The 19,247-nt window shown below is 43.8% G+C and overlaps 1 protein-coding gene across 1 annotated transcript in view; it reads right to left on the bottom strand.

Moving 5' to 3' along the window:
• espl1 (extra spindle pole bodies like 1, separase) overlaps window positions 1–19,247 on the bottom strand; it is a 61,553-nt gene that overhangs the window by 33,564 nt on the left and 8,742 nt on the right. The window contains exons 5-14 of the mRNA XM_076287214.1: window positions 18,301–19,026; window positions 15,150–15,239; window positions 12,899–13,010; window positions 10,955–11,082; window positions 9,856–10,082; window positions 7,532–7,774; window positions 3,298–3,442; window positions 2,323–2,485; window positions 1,620–1,759; window positions 101–235 (exon numbers count right to left, since the gene is read on the bottom strand). Coding sequence (XP_076143329.1) covers window positions 101–235; window positions 1,620–1,759; window positions 2,323–2,485; window positions 3,298–3,442; window positions 7,532–7,774; window positions 9,856–10,082; window positions 10,955–11,082; window positions 12,899–13,010; window positions 15,150–15,239; window positions 18,301–19,026 — 2,109 coding nt within the window. The remainder of the gene's footprint in view (window positions 1–100; window positions 236–1,619; window positions 1,760–2,322; window positions 2,486–3,297; window positions 3,443–7,531; window positions 7,775–9,855; window positions 10,083–10,954; window positions 11,083–12,898; window positions 13,011–15,149; window positions 15,240–18,300; window positions 19,027–19,247) is intronic.

Here is a 19,247-nt window from a genome sequence, read left to right on the forward strand (position 1 = left end):
CCGTTTAGGTACAGGGCGTTGGGTTCCATTTGTACCGAATGTACCAAATGCAGTCTTCAACTGTAATCAACAGCAGGCTTTTTTTGTGTGTGTTTTTTACCTGTGCGCTCTCCCACTCTCCAAGGTCCATCAGTACACGTGCACAGTGACACAGGGCACTGGCACTGCTCTGGGCATCACCAAGGCAACAGGACAAACGGTGAGCCAGCTGGTAGCTCTGCAGAGCCTCTAGTGGCTGAAAGAGGGAAGTACAAGAGGAAAGTGTACATTTTAAAGTACAAATTGAAAGACTTTTTTAAGACCTCTAAAGGAAAAAAATACCATTACTACAGTGTCAAGTTATTGTATGTGAAACCACAGCACTTCTTGTGTACATACACACACACACGTACACAAAACAAACACACACACGTGGTGTAATGGATCATAGCTAGGGCTGTAACGATATGCGTAAGGCAGAATCACGACACCCCTTCCAGTGTTTCCTATAGCATGGCCGCCTAAGCAACACACGTCTCCCGCCGGTACGTTGTCCATAAATAAATAAATAAATAAATAAATAAATAAATAAATAATAATTTTATAGCCCTTGTAGCTTTCATTGTAGAGCTTGCGTGCAACTTCTATAAGCTGTGTAAAGAGGTCATTTACAAAGCATGATTATTGTGGTACTTGAAATGAGACAAAAATGAAATGGCACAACACAGAAAATTTAATTGAAAATTAAAGCTTAATCAGGCCATATCTCACCTGTGAGCTAAACTATTGAAAATTAAAGCTTAATCAGGCCAGTCAGATCTGTGAGCTAAACTATTATTATATAAAATGTATCAACTGTATAGATATCTTTCATGTCATTACACTGTATTGGTGTTGTGCAAGCCAAACTGAGTGCCTGTCACGTTAAGGCTGTGAGTGAAGGCCTGTGGGGCTGGAAAGTCTCAGGTTTTAAGCTAACTTAGTAGCGTTGTGCATAAGGATATGTGGATGAAATTCATTACGTTTTCCATGTCATTTGTTAAAATAAATGCTCAAAAACAACTCGAACAAAATCTCTCTTGAATTTTAGGAGATAAGTGTCTTGTAATGATAATTTCTATGATTTTGGTGAGCTTTACAGAAATGACAAGGTACTATCTCCAGATTTAAATGGTTGTGTATCCTATTACTCAAATGCCACTAAACCCAAGAGTAGGATAGACCTTAATTTCACAGCCTAGGTATGTTAGCAACACAGGGTTTGAGGGCATTGGCTGTATATAAAAAAACAAAAACGAAACCCTGCGTGGAATTTCTCTGGGATTACTGAAGGTAACGGCGAGCTACCTCGCTGGTGTGTTTCATTTGGTTCCTTGGTTAAAATATAATGTAGGCTACGTTTTTTTGCACAAAATTGGGTCTGCTAATAAACGTACACATACACAAACAAACGCGATTTCCTGTGAAATTCCTGGCTGCGCCTTCAACATTAGCCTACTATTATTTGTTGACATCAAACCTGGAGAGGAACGAACAGAAGCTGTTTCCGCAGTTCACTTGCGTGTTTTTTTCCTTTAAATTAGGTTACTGATCATGTGACCCTCACCTTTAAATTAGGTTACTGATCATGTGACACTCACCTTGCTCATGAGCGTATAGAGTGAAGCCAGTAGGAGGAGGCTGGAAGCTGTGTGGGCGGGGTGTCTGACTACTGGCACCGCCCTCTCCACCACCAGCCCCGCCCACAAGGACAGACTCTTGTTCAGGGCAGCCAGACGATCTAGGGGGTTCAGGTAGACACAGATACAGATGTAACACCGCGCGCAGACACACATACACGCACGCGCGCACACACACATGCTTGCACATACACACACACACACACGAACGCACAGGAACGCACGCACACACACACGCTCACACACACGAATGCACACACACACGCGCACTCACAAACACGAACACACACACATGAAAAAACACCTCCATCCCTCCTCCAGTGTACGAATCCCCTGGATTCTACTCAAATTTGATTCAGTCTCTGATGACACAGATTTACATTTTCAAATCATTCTCACCTTACCACACTGGTTCCAAACGTAACTGACCATTTTGCACAGTATTAAACATAAGTGTGTGCATGTCTTACTGGTGTGTTGTATAGTATTAATCATAAGCGTGTGTGTGTTGTACAGCATTAATCATAAGCGTGTGTGTGTTGTACAGTATTAATCATAAGCGTGTGTGCGTGTCTTACCGGCGTGTTGCACAGTATAAAACATAAGCGTGTGTCTTACCAATGTGTTGTACAGTATTAATCATAAGCGTGTGGGCGTGTCTTACCGGTGTGTTGTTTGAGGTTGAAGTTGAGGCCCTCGTACACCAGCACGCTCTCTTTCACTCTCTCCCTCTCCTCCTGGTCCAGGTCATTAGGGAGGAGTGGCTCCAAACAGGCCCCGCCCCCTCTGTCCTGCTCTTCGCGCAAACGTTTCTCTGTTGACATCGCCTGCATCAGCACAGGAGAAGCGATAGTGTTACAGTACAGGACATGGGCATCAGTGCTATAGAACACAGAACACAAGAGTATCAGTGTCTTAGAACACAGGACATGAGTATCAGTGTCTTAGAACACAGGACATGAGTATCAGTGTTATAGAACAAAAGAAATTAGTATCAATCAGTGTGACAGAACACAAGTATCAAACAGGACTTGTGTATCAATGTTACAGTACATGACGTAGAATTCAGTGGATACTTTGCTGCCTAAATGGTGCGAAAGAGGACAATATAACACATTATCTTTCAAGGCGTATCTTTTGTGTGTGTGTGTTACCTCTAATTGACAAATGTAGAGCCAGAGGGAGGCGCGTGTGTGTTTGTGTGTGTGTGTTACCTCTTGTAAACATGCTCACACGCTGGCTTCTGCAACAGCTGCGTGCAAATGGGTGTGCAGAACTGTTTTTGGGGGCAGCCGTGGCCTACTGGTTAGCGCTTCGGACTTGTAACCGGAGGGTTGCCGGTTCGAACCCCGACCAGTAGGAACGGCTGAAGTGCCCTTGAGCAAGGCACCTAACCCCTCACTGCTCCCCGAGGGCCACTGTAGCAGGCAGCTCACTGCGCCGGGATTAGTGTGTGCTTCACCTCACTGTCTGATCACTGTGTGCTTAGTGTGTTTCACTAATTGCTGATTGGGATAAATGCAGAGACCAAATTTCCCTCACGGGATCAAAAGAGTATATATACTTATACTTATACTAAACTCTTCTCTAATTGGCAGATGTAGAGACAGAGGGAGACGTGTGTGTGCGTGTGTGTTACCTCTTGTAAACTCTTCTCTGATTGGCAGATGTAGAGCCAGAGGGAGGCGTGTGCCTTGTCATCTCTCAGCCAATCAGCATTCGCTACAGTCTCAGGCTCCACCTCCAGCAGCCGCAAAGCCTCATGGGCAAAATCTACAGGCGAGCTAAAGAAAACACACACACACATTATATCATAAGGAACACACACCAAACACACACACACACCAGCGCTCTTCTCTTCACACACCAAAGTCACACAAACACCAGCAAGTCAAATATATACGCCAGCAAACACACACCAGCAAGTTAAACACACACACACACACACACACACACCACAGTATGCACTCATGCTCTCTTCTCTTCACACTGAAAACACTCCATCATGCAGCCTAACATCATGCAGCCTAAATGTCTATATTTACACTCAGTCATGCAGCCTAACGGCCTCTACACACAGCTGCGTGCGTTGCAGTGCTGGAGACGCATCCCATTCACTTTACATGGGCTCACGTCATCCGTTGCCGAACTAAATTGTGGGTCCGTTGCGTCGCGTTTCTCCTGTTGCTCGCGTTGAGAAGTTCAGCTGTTGTTGCACCGACAGACGGCACCGGCCAACCAAGCCAATCGACTGACAGCACAAACCATCAAATTACGGTTATACTTCAAGTCATTTGCATAGCTACCGTCGGGAACACCCACTGGCATGCGTTGACGGAACGCAACTGTGTGTAGAAGCCGTAAATCTCTATATTTCCACTCAGTCATGCAGCCTAAATGTCTATATTTACACTCACCTCAACAGCAGGTTTAAAATTAACCCCTAACTGAAATTTAAATCTATTAAAGCAGTTGAGCAACAGGATTCAAACTAGATGTACCGCAGAGCGGTACAAAATATGACCGCCGCCCAGTCCAGCACATTTTTTCCACAAAAAGAAATCACGCTGAAAGGCCTATATGATTCTAACTGTCTCACTAAATTGCATTATCCACACTCAATTCTCACTGGTATCTGCTAGACAACAAGTACCAAAACATGATTAGTTCATAGATTTCACATGTAAAATTCATTTTATACAACCCCACCTCCATCTTGCCTGTTCATAATTATGAGAAATTCTTGATTGTTTGTGTTATGTTTATGTTATGTGTGTGGGTGTGTGTGTGTGTGTGAGTGTGTGTGTGAGTGTGAGTGTGAGTGTGAGTGTGTGTGTGTGTGTGTGTGTGTGTGTGTGCGTGCCTGCGTATGTGCCTGTGCATGGAAGCGTACATATGTCTACTGTGTGAGTATGTGTCATGATTACTGTGAATGTGTGTGTGTGTGTGTGTATCTGTTTGTGCACATGTGTGCACATGAACTGGGTTAACATGACCCCTGGAATGATGGAAAAAATGGTCATCCTAGGCCCTACAGTTCTCAAGATATTCACAGAGAACTGTGTCTGGCCTACCCTCCTTTCGGGGGGTCCAGTCCAGCGGGGGGGCTACAGATCAAAACGAAAAATGACAGTTCCATGCTATCCATGTGGGGGTACATGCCCACCAAGTTTTGTGTACCCCGGTCTTTCAGTGTCCCGGGAATCCTTGTTGGTGTACGTCACTAAATGTACACATAAATTGTTTTATTGTAAGGCCCCGCATGAACGAAAGTACACAAAACTTGGCATGCATTCGGAGGGTGTCATAATGATCCTACACTTTCAATTTCGTGCAGTTTTGACCATGTCAGCCAGAGATATTGTGATGAAAACACCTCATTTTTTGCTTTTTAATTTTTAACTAGGTGGCGCTATACATGAAATAAGTGGTAATGGGATGGGTTGACATGGCCCCTTGAGATCAACATACAAAAAAAAGGTGGACCTCCTAGGCCCTACGGTTCTCGAGATATTCACAGAAAACTGTCTCCGGCCACCTACAGGCCAGTTGGTGTATAGTAACATAAATTAATTTATTGTGTGGCCCCCCATGAACGGAATTCCACGAAACTTGGCGTGCATTCAGAGGGTGTCATAATGATCCTACACTTCCAATTTCGTGCAGTTTTGACTATGTTAGGTCACAGATACCTGCGATTACAACACCTCATTTTTACTTTTTTGTGTTGAACTAGGTGGCGCTATACATGAAATGAGTGGTTATGGAATGGGTTGACATGGCCCCTTGAGATCAACATACAAAAAAAAAATGGTCCTCCTAAACCTTACGGTTCTCGAGATATTCACAGAAAACTGTGTCTGCCCTACCCTCCTTTCGGGGGGTGCAGTCCACCGGGGGGGCTACAGATCAAAACGAAAAACGATGGTTCCATGCTATCCATATGGGGTTACATGCCCACCAAGTTTCGTCTACCCCGGTCTTTCAGTGTCCCGGGAATCATTGACAGAAATTTGGACATGCGAAAAAGAAAAAAAAGAAAAAAAAAAAAAAAAAGAAAAAAAAAAATCTGACTAAACCTATATGACCGCCGCTTCGCTGCGCGGCGGTCATAATAAATCCAGGTTTATGTGAACATTTAAACCAAGATTAAAATGATGGTTAAAATGTAAACCTGATTATCTTTAAACTAGGTTTAAAGTTTGGTGCAACTGGATAATGGATAAACCTTGATTAAAGTAAGTAAGTAAAATGTATTTCTAAAGCACATTTATACAGTTTACGCTAACCAAATTGCTGGTTAAAACTAGGGCTGTCAATCGATTAAAAAAAAGAATCTAATTAATTACATACTCTGATTAATTAATCTAAATTAATCGCATATATAATTTTTGCTGTGAAAGTATTTTAAATATTTAAATTAAAATAAATCATTGAATAATCAGCATTAGTGACATTAAAACTCTTTTATCATTATTTTAATAATGGCCATAATAATCTATTATATGACCTAATATGCTGAGGAAATAAATTCAAAAGTGCTTCGGGAAGAAGTTGTTTTTCACATACAAGGTATTTCAGGCCACAGAGCAAATAAATTAACACTCCCCTCAATGTCAACACTATTTCTTTGCATTGATGTGCGACTTTAGAGTTGATGAACTCCGGTGATATGCAAATTCCTTGCTGCAGACATTGCAGAGGACTTTATTTTAATCAACATCAGGCCGTTTTTTAAAAGTAAATGTTCCAATCAATGATCTAGGCAGCACATTTTCTTCTCTCTCCTTCATTTTACAGTCTAATGGTTACTGACTACAGCTCGGGGTCAAAGGTCATACGGAATCGATTAATCTGCATTATTTTTTTTAATCAGTTATTTTTTCTCAAATGAATTAATCAGTTATTTTGACAGCCCTAGTTAAAACATAATCCTTGTTGGTGCAACCCACCCATAACCTAGAAATCTAGACGCACCCAATTACATTTGCTGCCAGGGCTAGTCTAGCAACTCTCCGTTGGATTGTGAGCTCCAGAAATCGAAACTCAATCAGGCCAATGAAATCGTGTATAGAGTCGTTAGGTGGGTTTAACATAATGATTGATGGCAGAGTTGCAATGGTTTGGCTTGAATTCCCTGCTACTTGAAAACAAATAAGATGGATGTTGCTGTTGGCGAACAGTGTGACACGAGTTAAGCTTTTATTAAGTTGGCAAACGTTTGAACTAGCCAACTAGCTCCGCTGGTGGGAAACGCATGGGACTCATAGCGCTGCCGCTGTCCTATTGCGTGCAGAGGGAATTTGAAAGACAACTGATTGTCCCGCCCCTCGGACTGAGCACTGCGAATGGTGAGTGCCCAGACCCTACATTTTAATGTGGGTCTGGCTCGTCAGGCTAACCCACCCACAGACTTCAATGTAAATATAGAGATTTAGGCTATATTACGGAGTTTAAATATAGAGATTTAGGCTGCATTACGGAGTGTAAATATAGAGATTTAGGCTACATTACGGAGTGTAAATATAGAGATTTAGGCTGCATGGCGTTAGGCTGCATGATGGAGTGTAAATATAGACATTTAGGCTACATGACGTTAGGGCTACATTACGGAGTGTAAATATAGACATTTAGGCTGCATGACGGAGTGTAAATATAGACATTTAGGTTGCATGACATTAGGGCTACATGACGGAGTGTAAATATAGACATTTAGGCTGCATGACGTTAGGGCTACATGACGAGTGTAAATATAGACATTTAGGCTGCATGACGTTAGGGCTACATGACTGAGTGTTTTCAGTGTGAAGAGAAGAGAGCATGAGTGCATACTGTGGTGTGTGTGTGTGTGTGTGTGTAGAACCCTGACTCACCAGTCGGTCAGTTGACTGAAGTCGTGGCGGCAGGTGACCTGTGCAAGTTGAAGGAGTGTGTGAGCACGTGTGTGTGTGTGTTCGCTGTTCTCAGGACACAAGTCCAGCAAGTCACATAGCGTGTTGTACGTCTCCCGATGCAGGTCATGTGACCCGTCCGCATACGCACGGAGCTCCACCTCCAGTAGCTGCATCATCACCGCATCACCAGGCTCCGCCCCCTGAAAGCTGTCCCGCAGGGTCCTGGTGCCGCACGCACACACAAATACACAAAGAGACACACAAACACACACACAAAGAGACATACATAAACACACACACACACACACACAAAAAGAGACACACATAAACACACACACACACACAAAGAGACACACATAAACAAACACACACACAGACCCAGAGACACACACAAACACAAAGAGACGCGTTTAAAACACAAAAACTCTCTATACGGTGACATGATGTATAGAATTGTACTATGTAAGTATGTGTATACAGATATATAATGTATATAAGTAATGAATATAATGTCAATAAGTGAGTGTATATATGGAGAATATAATGTATAGCTCTGGTAATGAGAGCCTACACGATAACTAGAGATAACTAGGTAGAGGGACACAGAGAGATAACTAGGTAGATAAATTCTAGCTTCAGCGCCAATCTCCCTACCCATTCATCTCGGTGGAATACTTCACGAACCCTTCCAGTGTTTCCCATACATTGACTAATGTGTGGCGGGGCGCCACAAAATAAAAAACGGCCGCCACAGATGAATATTCTATGTTTAATTTAATTTAATTTAAATATAAGGTCAAATCCTTGCATTGCCATTGAGCTGCGCTTTTTACTCACGCAGCCTTTCCTTGCCCCGCCCCGCTCTCTCTGGTAGCCCGCTGCCACTCCTCTGCATGTGCATTTAACAAAATATTCACGATTGTTGAAGGATTGTTGTTGCCACATAGAAGCATTGCATAGAAGACGCCTGGCTAAATTGCTATTAAATCCGCTTAGCATCGTGACCATGCTGCGCAAATTTGTTCAAAACTGCTGCATTAAAGTTAACTCTGCTAAGGTCTGATGACAACATAGTAGGCTACAGTGAAGAGACTAAACTAAGTTAAGTTATGAAATCAAGCAGTATCTCAAAGCTAACGTTAGAATACTGTTTGGATGTTGAATTTAGCATGCTTAGCCTACTTACAGCTGCTTGTCAATTTCGTTGAAGGGCTCATTTTATTGACTCCGACACTGAATGTTTGCAAAATCCCGATGTAAATGGAAAAGTGTTTTCCAAAACTCAAAAGTGCTTGTCCCAAGGAGAAGTATGAACCTTCATTTTAACTATGTAGAAAACGTTATGAATTGCATCCACACATCAGCAGCCTTTCAACTGTGTTACAATCGCAAGGGTTCCCTCAAACGTCTTAAAGTGACCCCCCCCGTTGTCAAAGTCAGCTACCGCCACAAATTGAATCCAATTCTGTGGGAAACACTGCCTTCGTTCAACACAAACCATATATCAAAATAAACAGCAGACCTTACCGAACACAAAGGTGTAAAGCAGTCCCCTGTACAGTTAGCCGTTCCAGAGTAATCCGGTTTTGAATTTGCAGCAAATTTCGACATGCATGTCTCCAAATTTGGGCTTTAAGTTTCACAATGTGTTCAAATTTTTCTACATGATTTCATAACAGGCCAAATACAAAATAAATGTTATAAATATCGCCTAGATATCGGTAAAAATCAGAGGATATACAGCTGACTAAGAGTTTGTGAAAGTAGCCTTAATGATCACAAAATGCTAAGCATGCATCTAGGCTATTGGAGTTTCTTAAAGCTGAGCTGTGCTTAAATTGTTCAATACATGATTTCATAACAGGCCAAATATAAAATAAATGTTAAATATAGCCTAGATATCTGTAAATATTATGATCAGATGATTTACAGTTCTATGTAATATGTCATGTTTCATGTTGTTGTAATGTTTCATACAGTGATGCAGGTCTACTGCTGTGACATGTGGCCTTTGTGCCCCCCACCAAATATGCCCAACTGAAGGCCAAGTGGCCTTGCCCCTAAAATGGTGAAATTCCAAGCCTGCATGTGTGTGTACATTATATAGTATGTGTGTGTGCATTATATAGTATACATGTGTGTGTACATTATATAGTATACATGTGTGTGTGCATTATATAGTATGTGTGTGTGCATTATATAGTATACATGTGTGTGTACATTATAGTATGTGTGTGTACATTATATAGTATGTGTGTGTGTACATTATATAGTATGTGTGTGTGCATTATATATTGTCTTACCGAAGCAGCAGCTCCTCTTCTCCACTCTTGGCCGCATCAGCTTTGATCTTGGCCCACAGTTTGATGGGGTGTGTGTGAGAGAGAGTGTGTGTGTGTGTGAGGCTGCACATATCCAGCAGCTCCTCCTTGCTGAGGCAGAGCAGCCAGTCAGACACTGCCTGCAGCGCACCCCGGTGGTCACCCACACGCCGGAAACTCTGAACAGCCTGCAGAAAGCAGTGGTTCACCTACACACACAGACAGGCACCAATAAACAAGAAAGAATGTAATGAGAAGAACTATAGCAGTATGGCTAAAATCTAAACAACCTTCAAATAAGCCTATGAGCTCAGAGAAAAAAACCTTCAAATAACCTTCCAATAAGCCTATGAGCTCAGAGAAATAACCTTCAAATAACCTTCCAATAAGCCTATGAGCTCAGAGAAATAACCTTCAAATAAGCCTATGATCTCAGAGAAATAACCTTCAAATAACCTTCCAATAAGCCTATGAGCTCCGAGAAATAACCTTCAAATAAGCCTATGAGCTCAGAGTCTCATCTATCATCAGAGTTTTAACACCACCCAAACATCTTAACCTTAGGGTTCTAACCCCGCCCAAAAATCTTAAAAGCATCCTTAACAATTTTAACAGTTGACCTTAACATAACGTTTCCAAAACTAATTTGATGGCACATAGCCTCATAACATGACGAACGGCACTTCTGCCATTGTCTAAGCGGCCCCAGACATCAGAGTCCTAATGTGCTGGTTCCAATCAGGCGGTTCTAGATGGGGGAACAGTTCTAACAGGCCAGTTTTAATCAGGCGGTTCTAGATGGGGGAACAGTCCTAACAGGCCAGTTTTAATCCTGCGGTTCTAGATGGGGGAACAGTCCTAACAGGCCAGTTTTAATCAGGCGGTTCTAGATGGGGGAACAGTTCTAACAGGCCAGTTTTAATCAGGCGGTTCTAGATGGGGGAACAGTCCTAACAGGCCAGTTTTAATCCTGCGGTTCTAGATGGGGGAAAAGTCCTAACAGGCCAGTTTTAATCAGGCGGTTCTAGATGGGGGAACAGTTCTAACAGGCCAGTTTTCAGGTGGTTCTGCTGGATCGTACCCTCTCGGTGGACAGAGAAGGGGGGCGGGACTTCACCAACTGCTCACATAGAGGCTTGACCAGTGAAAGCGCTTCCAGATGCAATTTCCTGTTGAACAACTCAAACACAACCCCATTCATAGTAGACACTACACACACACACACACACACACACACACACACACACACACACACACAATGTTAAACAACTCAAACACAACCCCATTCACAGTAGACACGACACACCAGGGATGGAAATTAAATATGTTGTCCACCCGGCACTGTGGCTGGTGGATTCCAAAATCTACCAGCCACTCAACTTGGTTACCAGTCACTAGAGATATGGTATGAGAATGTGATATCATGACCAAAATGATCATGGCTAATGGTATTGCGATATGATTAAAATGTGCTGATTTATTTCTAAACCTACCACCAATGTTGGACAGAACTTAATTGGCCTGTCCTCCATGCACAGTAGCAACAAGTCTAGTTAACCGAACCGCATCAATATGCCAGTGTCATAAAAGTGGTGTGGCTCCTTTAAGACACAATCCATTGGTGTGAGTTCTGTAGCTATCCAACTTCATACTATACCGTAGCCCACATCATCGGATTTTAATACTATTTCGTAGCCTACATCATCTGATTTTAAAAGAGAAATCCGGTGAGTTTTCAAGTCAAGTTTATTTATATAGCGAATTTCATACACAGAGGTAATTCAATGTGCAGAGGTCAAACAAAAGCAAACAGGAATAGCTAATAAAAGTATAGGAAGGCAATAGTCAAAGAATAGTTTAAAAAGTAAAGAATAAAACGTACAGTAAAACACACAAGGTAATGGTACAGCAATAGTTTAAAGAGTAATAATCAAAAGACATAAGAAACAACATAGAAATACTCAGTGAAGCAGTCCCAAACTGTGCGCGCACACATATATTTCCTTTGAGGGCCAAAAATGCACGACCACAGGGCTCAATAGTCCCCCTTGTGGGGTATTAACACCCAAATAGTTAACACTCAGAGTTTCAGAGAAACCCAGTAGATGTAACTCTCGAGCCGTAAAGAGGGAGCCGTTACACTGTGCCAGACATGTCTATTCTGTTAACTAGCTACCCTGCTGTGTGGGCGTTATCCTGCTGTGTGGGCGATATCCTGCTGTGTGGGCGCTATCCTGCTGTGTGGGCGTTACCCTGCGGTGTGGGCGTTACCAAAGATTCTATAGTTAACTAAGATGAATCATAAGACGATTCACCAATGGAACGAAATGCCACTAGTTCCGGACTCCTAAATAGGCGTGTCAAAACATAAACTTTTCTCTGAATAAGCAATAATAACATATACATATAATTTTGCATACTATTTTACAGTCATTGTTTGTGTGTGATGCCAATGAAACACTCTTTCGGACACGGAATGAATAATTTCATTTTGCCCCGTTAACCGAGCTAGCTAGATATAAAGCTAGCAGATATAGATATAGCTAGAGCTAGAACCGAGCTAGCACAATATCCTGCTGTGTGGGCGCTATGTGTGGGTGTTACCCTGCTGTGTGGGCGCTATCCTGCTGTGTGGGCGCTATGTGTGGGCGTTACCCTGCTGTGTGGGCGCTATCCTGCTGTGTGGGCGCTATGTGTGGGCGCTATCCTGCTGTGTGGGCGCTATGTGTGGGCGCTATCCTGCTGTGTGGGCGCTATGTGTGGGCGCTATCCTGCTGTGTGGGCGCTAAGTGTGGCCGTTATCCTGCTGTGTGGGCGTTACCCTGCTGTGTGGGAGCTATGTGTGGGCGCTATCCTGCTGTGTGGGCGCTAAGTGTGGGCGTTATCCTGCTGTGTGGGCGCTATCCTGCTGTGTGGGCGTTACCCTGCTGTGTGGTCGCTATCCTGCTGTGAGGGCGCTATGTGTGGGCGCTATCCTGCTGTGTGGGCGTTATCCTGCTGTGTGTGGGCGTTAGGGTTAGGGTACCTGCATGCTGAAGGAGATTCTCATTGGCCAGTTTCTGCAGGTGCTGGAGAAGCTCAGTAACGGAACCCTGCAGACGCTCCATCACCTGCTGCAAACACACTCCCTCCAGCACCTGCACACACACACACACACAATATCAGCACCTGCACACACACACACAATATCAGCACCTGCACACACACACACACACACACACAATATCAGCACCGGCGCACACACACACACAGACACAATATCAGCACCTGCACACACACACAGACACAATATCAGCACCTGCACACACAATATCAGCACCTGCACACACACGCAATATCAGCACCTGCACACACACGCACGCACACACAATATCAGCACCTGCACACACACACAATATCAGCACCTGCACACACACGCACGCACACACAATATCAGCACCTGCACACACACACAATATCAGCACCTGCACACACACGCACGCACACACAATATCAGCACCTGCACACACACACAATATCAGCACCTGCACACACACGCACGCACACACAATATCAGCACCTGCACACACACACAATATCAGCACCGGCACACACACACACAATATCAGCAGCTGCACACACGCACACACACAATATCAGCACCTGCACACACAGACACAATATCAGCACTGGCACACACACACACACACAATATCAGCACCTGCGCACACACACACACACACACACACAATATCAGCACCTGCACACACACACACAATATCAGCACCTGCACACACACACAAACAGACACAATATCAGCACCTGCACACACACACACACACACACACACACACACAATATCAGCAGCTGCACACACGCACACACACACACACACACAATATCAGCACCTGCACACACAGACACAATATCAGCACTGGCACACACACACACACACACACAATATCAGCACCTGCACACAGACACACACACAATATCAGCACCTGCACACACACACACAGACACAATATCAGCACCTGCACACACACACAAACAGACACAATATCAGCACCTGCACACACACACATGCACGCACACACAATATCATCACCTGCACACACACACACACACACAATATCAGCACCTGCACACACACACACAATATCAGCACCTGCACATGCACACACACACACACACACACAATATCAGCACCTGCACACGCGCACACACACACACACAATATAAGCACCGGCACACACACACACACACACACACACACACAATATCAGCAGCTGCACACACACACACACACACACAATATCAGCACCTGCACACAACACACACAGACACAATATCAGCACTGGCACACGCACACACAATATCAGCAGCTGCACACACACACAGACACAATATCAGCACCTGCACACACACATAGGCCTGTCACGATAACAAATTTTGCTTGACGATAAATTGTCTCAGAAATTATTGCGATAAGCGATAATATTGTCGTTCTGAGAATTTTCCTCGGGAAGAGGAAGACGGCCCACTTGTTGTGTTTTTTTTCCCCAACTGGGAAAACTGCAGCGGATGATTGTGTTTTAGATGCATATGCATGTTTGATGTGTTGCCGCTTTTAATTGCGACTGTTTTCCAACAAATGCGACACACCGACTCGTACACGTTCAGTGGTTCACCACGGGCATTCCCTTTAAATCCGAAATGCTCCCACACTGCAGCTGTCGCGTTTGGCTTAGAAACCAATTCCATCTTTTTTGTCTCGAATAGGCATAGCCTATTCGAACTCGCAACTAGCTTTCTCTCTGCCTAGTGCCTACCGGTATACTTCTCACGCGGCTCTTTAGCTGCACTCTGTGGTAGGCTACGCCAGTAGTTCCGCCTCCCCACACACCATGCGACTGACAAGTGACTGACATGAGGGTTCACTCATGGTTACTCTAAGGACCCGAGAGGGAGAGAGAGACGAGGAAAACAAACAAGCATGCAAATGGCATTAATCGTGGCCAGAAAAATTATCGAGCTAATTTTAATTATCATGCGATTAATTGATTTATTGAATATCGTGACAGGCCTACACACACACAATATCAGCACCTGCACACGCACACACAATATCAGCACCTGCACACACACACAGACACAATATCAGCACCTGCACACACACACAGACACAATATAAGCACCTGCACACACACACACACAATATCAGCACCTGCACACACACACACAATATCAGCACCTGCACACACACACAATATCAGCACCTGCACACACACACTCACCTTTGATTTCTTCAGGCTAGTGTGTGTACTGCTGAAAGCTTGACACAAGCTCTGGCAGAGGGTAGTCTGAAGGTTTGGAGCCTCACAAACCTTAACACACACACACAAGAGTTGTATTGATTACAAACCTAAACACACACACACGAGAGTTCTATTGATTACAAACTTACACACACACACACACACACACACATGAGTTGTATTGATTACAAACCTAAACACACACACAAGAGAGTTCTATTGATTACAAACTTAAACACACACACACACGAGTTGTATTGATTACAAACCTAAACACACACACACAAGAGTTGTATTGATTACAAACCTAAACACACACACACGAGAGTTCTATTGATTACAATTTTCCCTTTCAATCGAGTATAATTCAATTAGGAAATGTACAAACCACTCAGAAGGCCTAACTGATCAACATCCATTTGAAAAATACCAGCTGTAATGCACAGATGTACAGTCACACACTCCATAGAGCACCCCCCCCATGTATGTCTCCCCCCCAGAACTGTGGGGAGACATACATGTGTAGCATTGATCTTTATTATACGGCTCTTCACAATGCTAGTAGAACGCTCCATTGACTTGAATGGGATTTCCCAACGTTCTACGGTAAAATAAATTCATGTAATTACCGCTGCAAACATATAATTACCGCTGTCAATGGCAACGGGTTTTGTGCTGCTGATCATATCACTCCGCAAGTATTCCGGTCACTTCTTCCATTGGAACTTCATTCAAAAGTGAAAGCAGACGGTAGATCAGCTGAGTTCTAAAGAATGTTTGATTCAAGTTCAGCGTGTGTTGCGAACTATTTGTTTCTCAGCAAAAGCCACGACGAAACGGTAACAAATAAGTGTAAAGAGACATATCGTGGAGTTTATTTTTTCGTTTTGGCAGGTAGCCGTATAATAAGTGGGATAATGTATAGAACGCCGGTCATTATGGGAAAATAAGTCCCTTCAGGGCGAAACAAGACCCCTCCGCGTCCGGTTCGCCCTGTCGGGACTTATTTTCCCAGTAATGACCGGCGTTCTATACATTATCCCTTACTTATTACACGGCTCTTCACAATGCTAGTAGAACGCTCCATTGGCTTGAATGGGATTTCCCAAAGTTCTACGGTAAAATATTTTCATGTAATTACCGCTGCAAACATATAATTACCGCTGTCAATGGCAACGGCTTTTGTGCTTCTGATACGTCTTTCATATCACTACGCAAGGACTGGAACTTCATTCAAAAGTGAAAGCAGACGGTTAATCAGCTGTGTTCTAAAGAATGTTTGATTCAAGTTCAGCGTGTGTTGTTGCGAACTATTTGTTTCTCAGCAAATGCCACGATGTACGGTAACAAATAGGCTAGGCTATGTAGGCTAAAGAGTCAAAAGTGTTTGATTTTGGGGCCCCCAACACCCTGATGTCATCAGTAATATATACTGTAGTGGGATCATTCACAACAGTGGACATCCTAGATTCTGCTTGACTCACACACTGAAAATTATGGCTTATGTGATAGGCTATATTTCTATTTCATATATTTGTTAATTCATATATTGTGTGTAGTGTATTTAGTTAATAATGTATTTTTTAATGTATAGCATTTTACTAGTAATTACTAGTAGCTAAACATATTTAGTAATTTGAATGCTTCATATTGACGTTTAAACTATAACACTTAGGCATATTTTTAATGTGTTGTGTAGGTCTAATTGAGTGCACATTGGTGATGAGTAGGTGTAATTGAGTGCCTGTCACTTTAAGAAAATACGTGAGAGTTTTTAGACGGTTTTAGGCTAGTCGCTAGTGAATAAAAGTTGTGCATAGTGCATAAGGATATGTGGATGCAATTCATTATGTTTTCAATGTTATTAGATAAAATTAATGTTCAAAAAACGAACAAGTTGAAGACAATCTTTCTGGGATCAAGTGTTGACGTGACCTGAGCTAGCAGGATAGTTACCAAGGAGCTCTTTCCAGATGTAAAAGTTTGCCATGGTTGCGTAGTAGCCTATTTGCGTAAGCGCAAAGTGGTTCTCTCTCTCTCTCTCTCTCCGTGTGTGTGTGTGTGTGTGTGTGTCTGCGTCTGCATGAGGCTATGTTCAATTCAACTCGGTATTTGATCCGTCCGGTCAATAGCACCGCCTTCACGCCACTTCATGATTATATTAACGTCATCAGACAGGCTGTAAAAGTGTATGCGGGAATTTCTCGAATTATGATGGCTAGAGTTGCGGGACTTGAACAAATTATGCGCAATACCCGCAATGAAATTTAAGCCCTGTTGTTTCGTTTTGGCAAGTAGCCGTGTAATAAGCGTGATAATGTCGGGGTCCGGTTCGCCCTGTCGGGACTTATTTTCCCAATAATGACCGGCGTTCTATACATTATCCCTTACATAACTTTAAATACATAAAAAAATATATATCTGTAATTATAAGACACATGTAACTGTAGCATGATTTGTAGCAGCAGTAGATCAGTAGAGCTGAATTGTAATTGTGTTTTCCAACACAATTGATTGATCTGGTTTCAAGTGGTGCTAGCTATTAGGATGGCACAATAGCACTTTTTCATGCCTGATACCGATATGACAACCTTGAGTAGCTGTGTTTGCTCACTTCTGGGTGTGTTTGTGTGTTGAGTTTGTTTATTTGTTTCCCCGACTAGCGCGGTAAAGTGCAAACACACAAGCACATGACGGCTCTAGATAGGGCTGAGCTCCGCTCTGCTTAGGTTAAACGGCGGGTCATTCACAAGAGGATTTTGGGATGCGCAGATTCAACGCAGATCCACATATCTTGTTAGAGTGATGAAATACATCCACACCGCTGACATTATATTGAGAAAAAAGTATAGCCAACCAAGCTCAAGTAGCTCAGCGTAGCCAGACAGAAATTAGGGCTTTAAATAAATATTGGCGCAAATTATCGGCCAGAATTCTGTTATCTGACCGATAATAATATTTTCATTTTTTCACTTATCGGCCGCCGATATATCGTGCATCCCTAGTGTGTGTGTGTGTGTGTGTGTGTACCGTCTAGAGTGTGTGTATGGTTTGTTGGTGTATGTGTGTGTGTGTACCATCTGGAGTGCATGTATGGTTTGTTGGTGTGTGTGTGTGTGTGTGTGTGTACCAGTATGGTTTGCTGGTGCTGCTTCAGGAAGTTCAGGCACGCCAGCAGTGTAGCCGCCTCCATGCCGTTTCTGGGGCCCGTCTCAGTTGCCCAGACAACCAGCTGACACGCCTCCAGTATTGGCTGGCTGTGGGTCTCCATGGTGACGGATAGGTTGCTAAGCAGCCGCGCACATGCTGCATAGGTGTGGCCTCCGTCTGACTCTGAAGTGCGCAAAAGGCGGTGCAGCTGAACCGACCAACCACAGAGCTGCAAGGCTGAGCAGAGCTCCTCCCTCTGCCCCTGGACACGCCCCTCCGCTTCCGCCACTTGCTGATTGGCCAAATCCCAGAGCTCTGCCCCACAAAGCATTTTACAAACCTTGACTGTCAGCAAACACAGCGGACCCAGGTCACTCACACACTCCTCCACGCTCCACAGCGGACCCAGAACACACTCCTGGAGCAGCCGCAGCATGGTGACGGCGTGTGTGTGTGTGAGGCTGCCGCAGGCCCGTCTGTACTGGATCAGAGCCTCTTCCACATACACACACCCTTTGGAGGGGCCGCCCAGCACACACACACTCTCCTGCAACAGCCGGAAGCGCAGCGCCTCCAGCCTCACACGCAGTGTGTGTGTCGGCGCAGGTGTGTTTGTCGGCTCAGGTGTGTGCGACTCCCGCACACCACCTGCAGCATTCCACAGCAGCGCAAAACAGTTCTGCACCAACGCCTGGTACTCCTCCTCCTTACACGCACGCACACGCACACGCACACGCACACGCACACGCACACGCACACACACACACACACACATTAATTTCACAGTATTGACCAAAATAGTGGTGTGAGTAAACCCTCAGTACTGTTTTGAAAATACAATCTATTCTACAGGATTATAATGTAGAACAGATGATGTGAACACAAATACAATCTATTCTACAGAATTATAATGTAGAACACAAATAC

The sequence above is a fragment of the Alosa pseudoharengus genome, unplaced genomic scaffold (assembly GCF_046254945.1).
Source record: "Alosa pseudoharengus isolate Yale_2024_CS ecotype anadromous, Long Island Sound unplaced genomic scaffold, YU_APseudo_1.1 YU_APseudo_1.1_scf_16, whole genome shotgun sequence".
Taxonomy (NCBI): Eukaryota; Metazoa; Chordata; class Actinopteri; order Clupeiformes; family Clupeidae; genus Alosa; species Alosa pseudoharengus.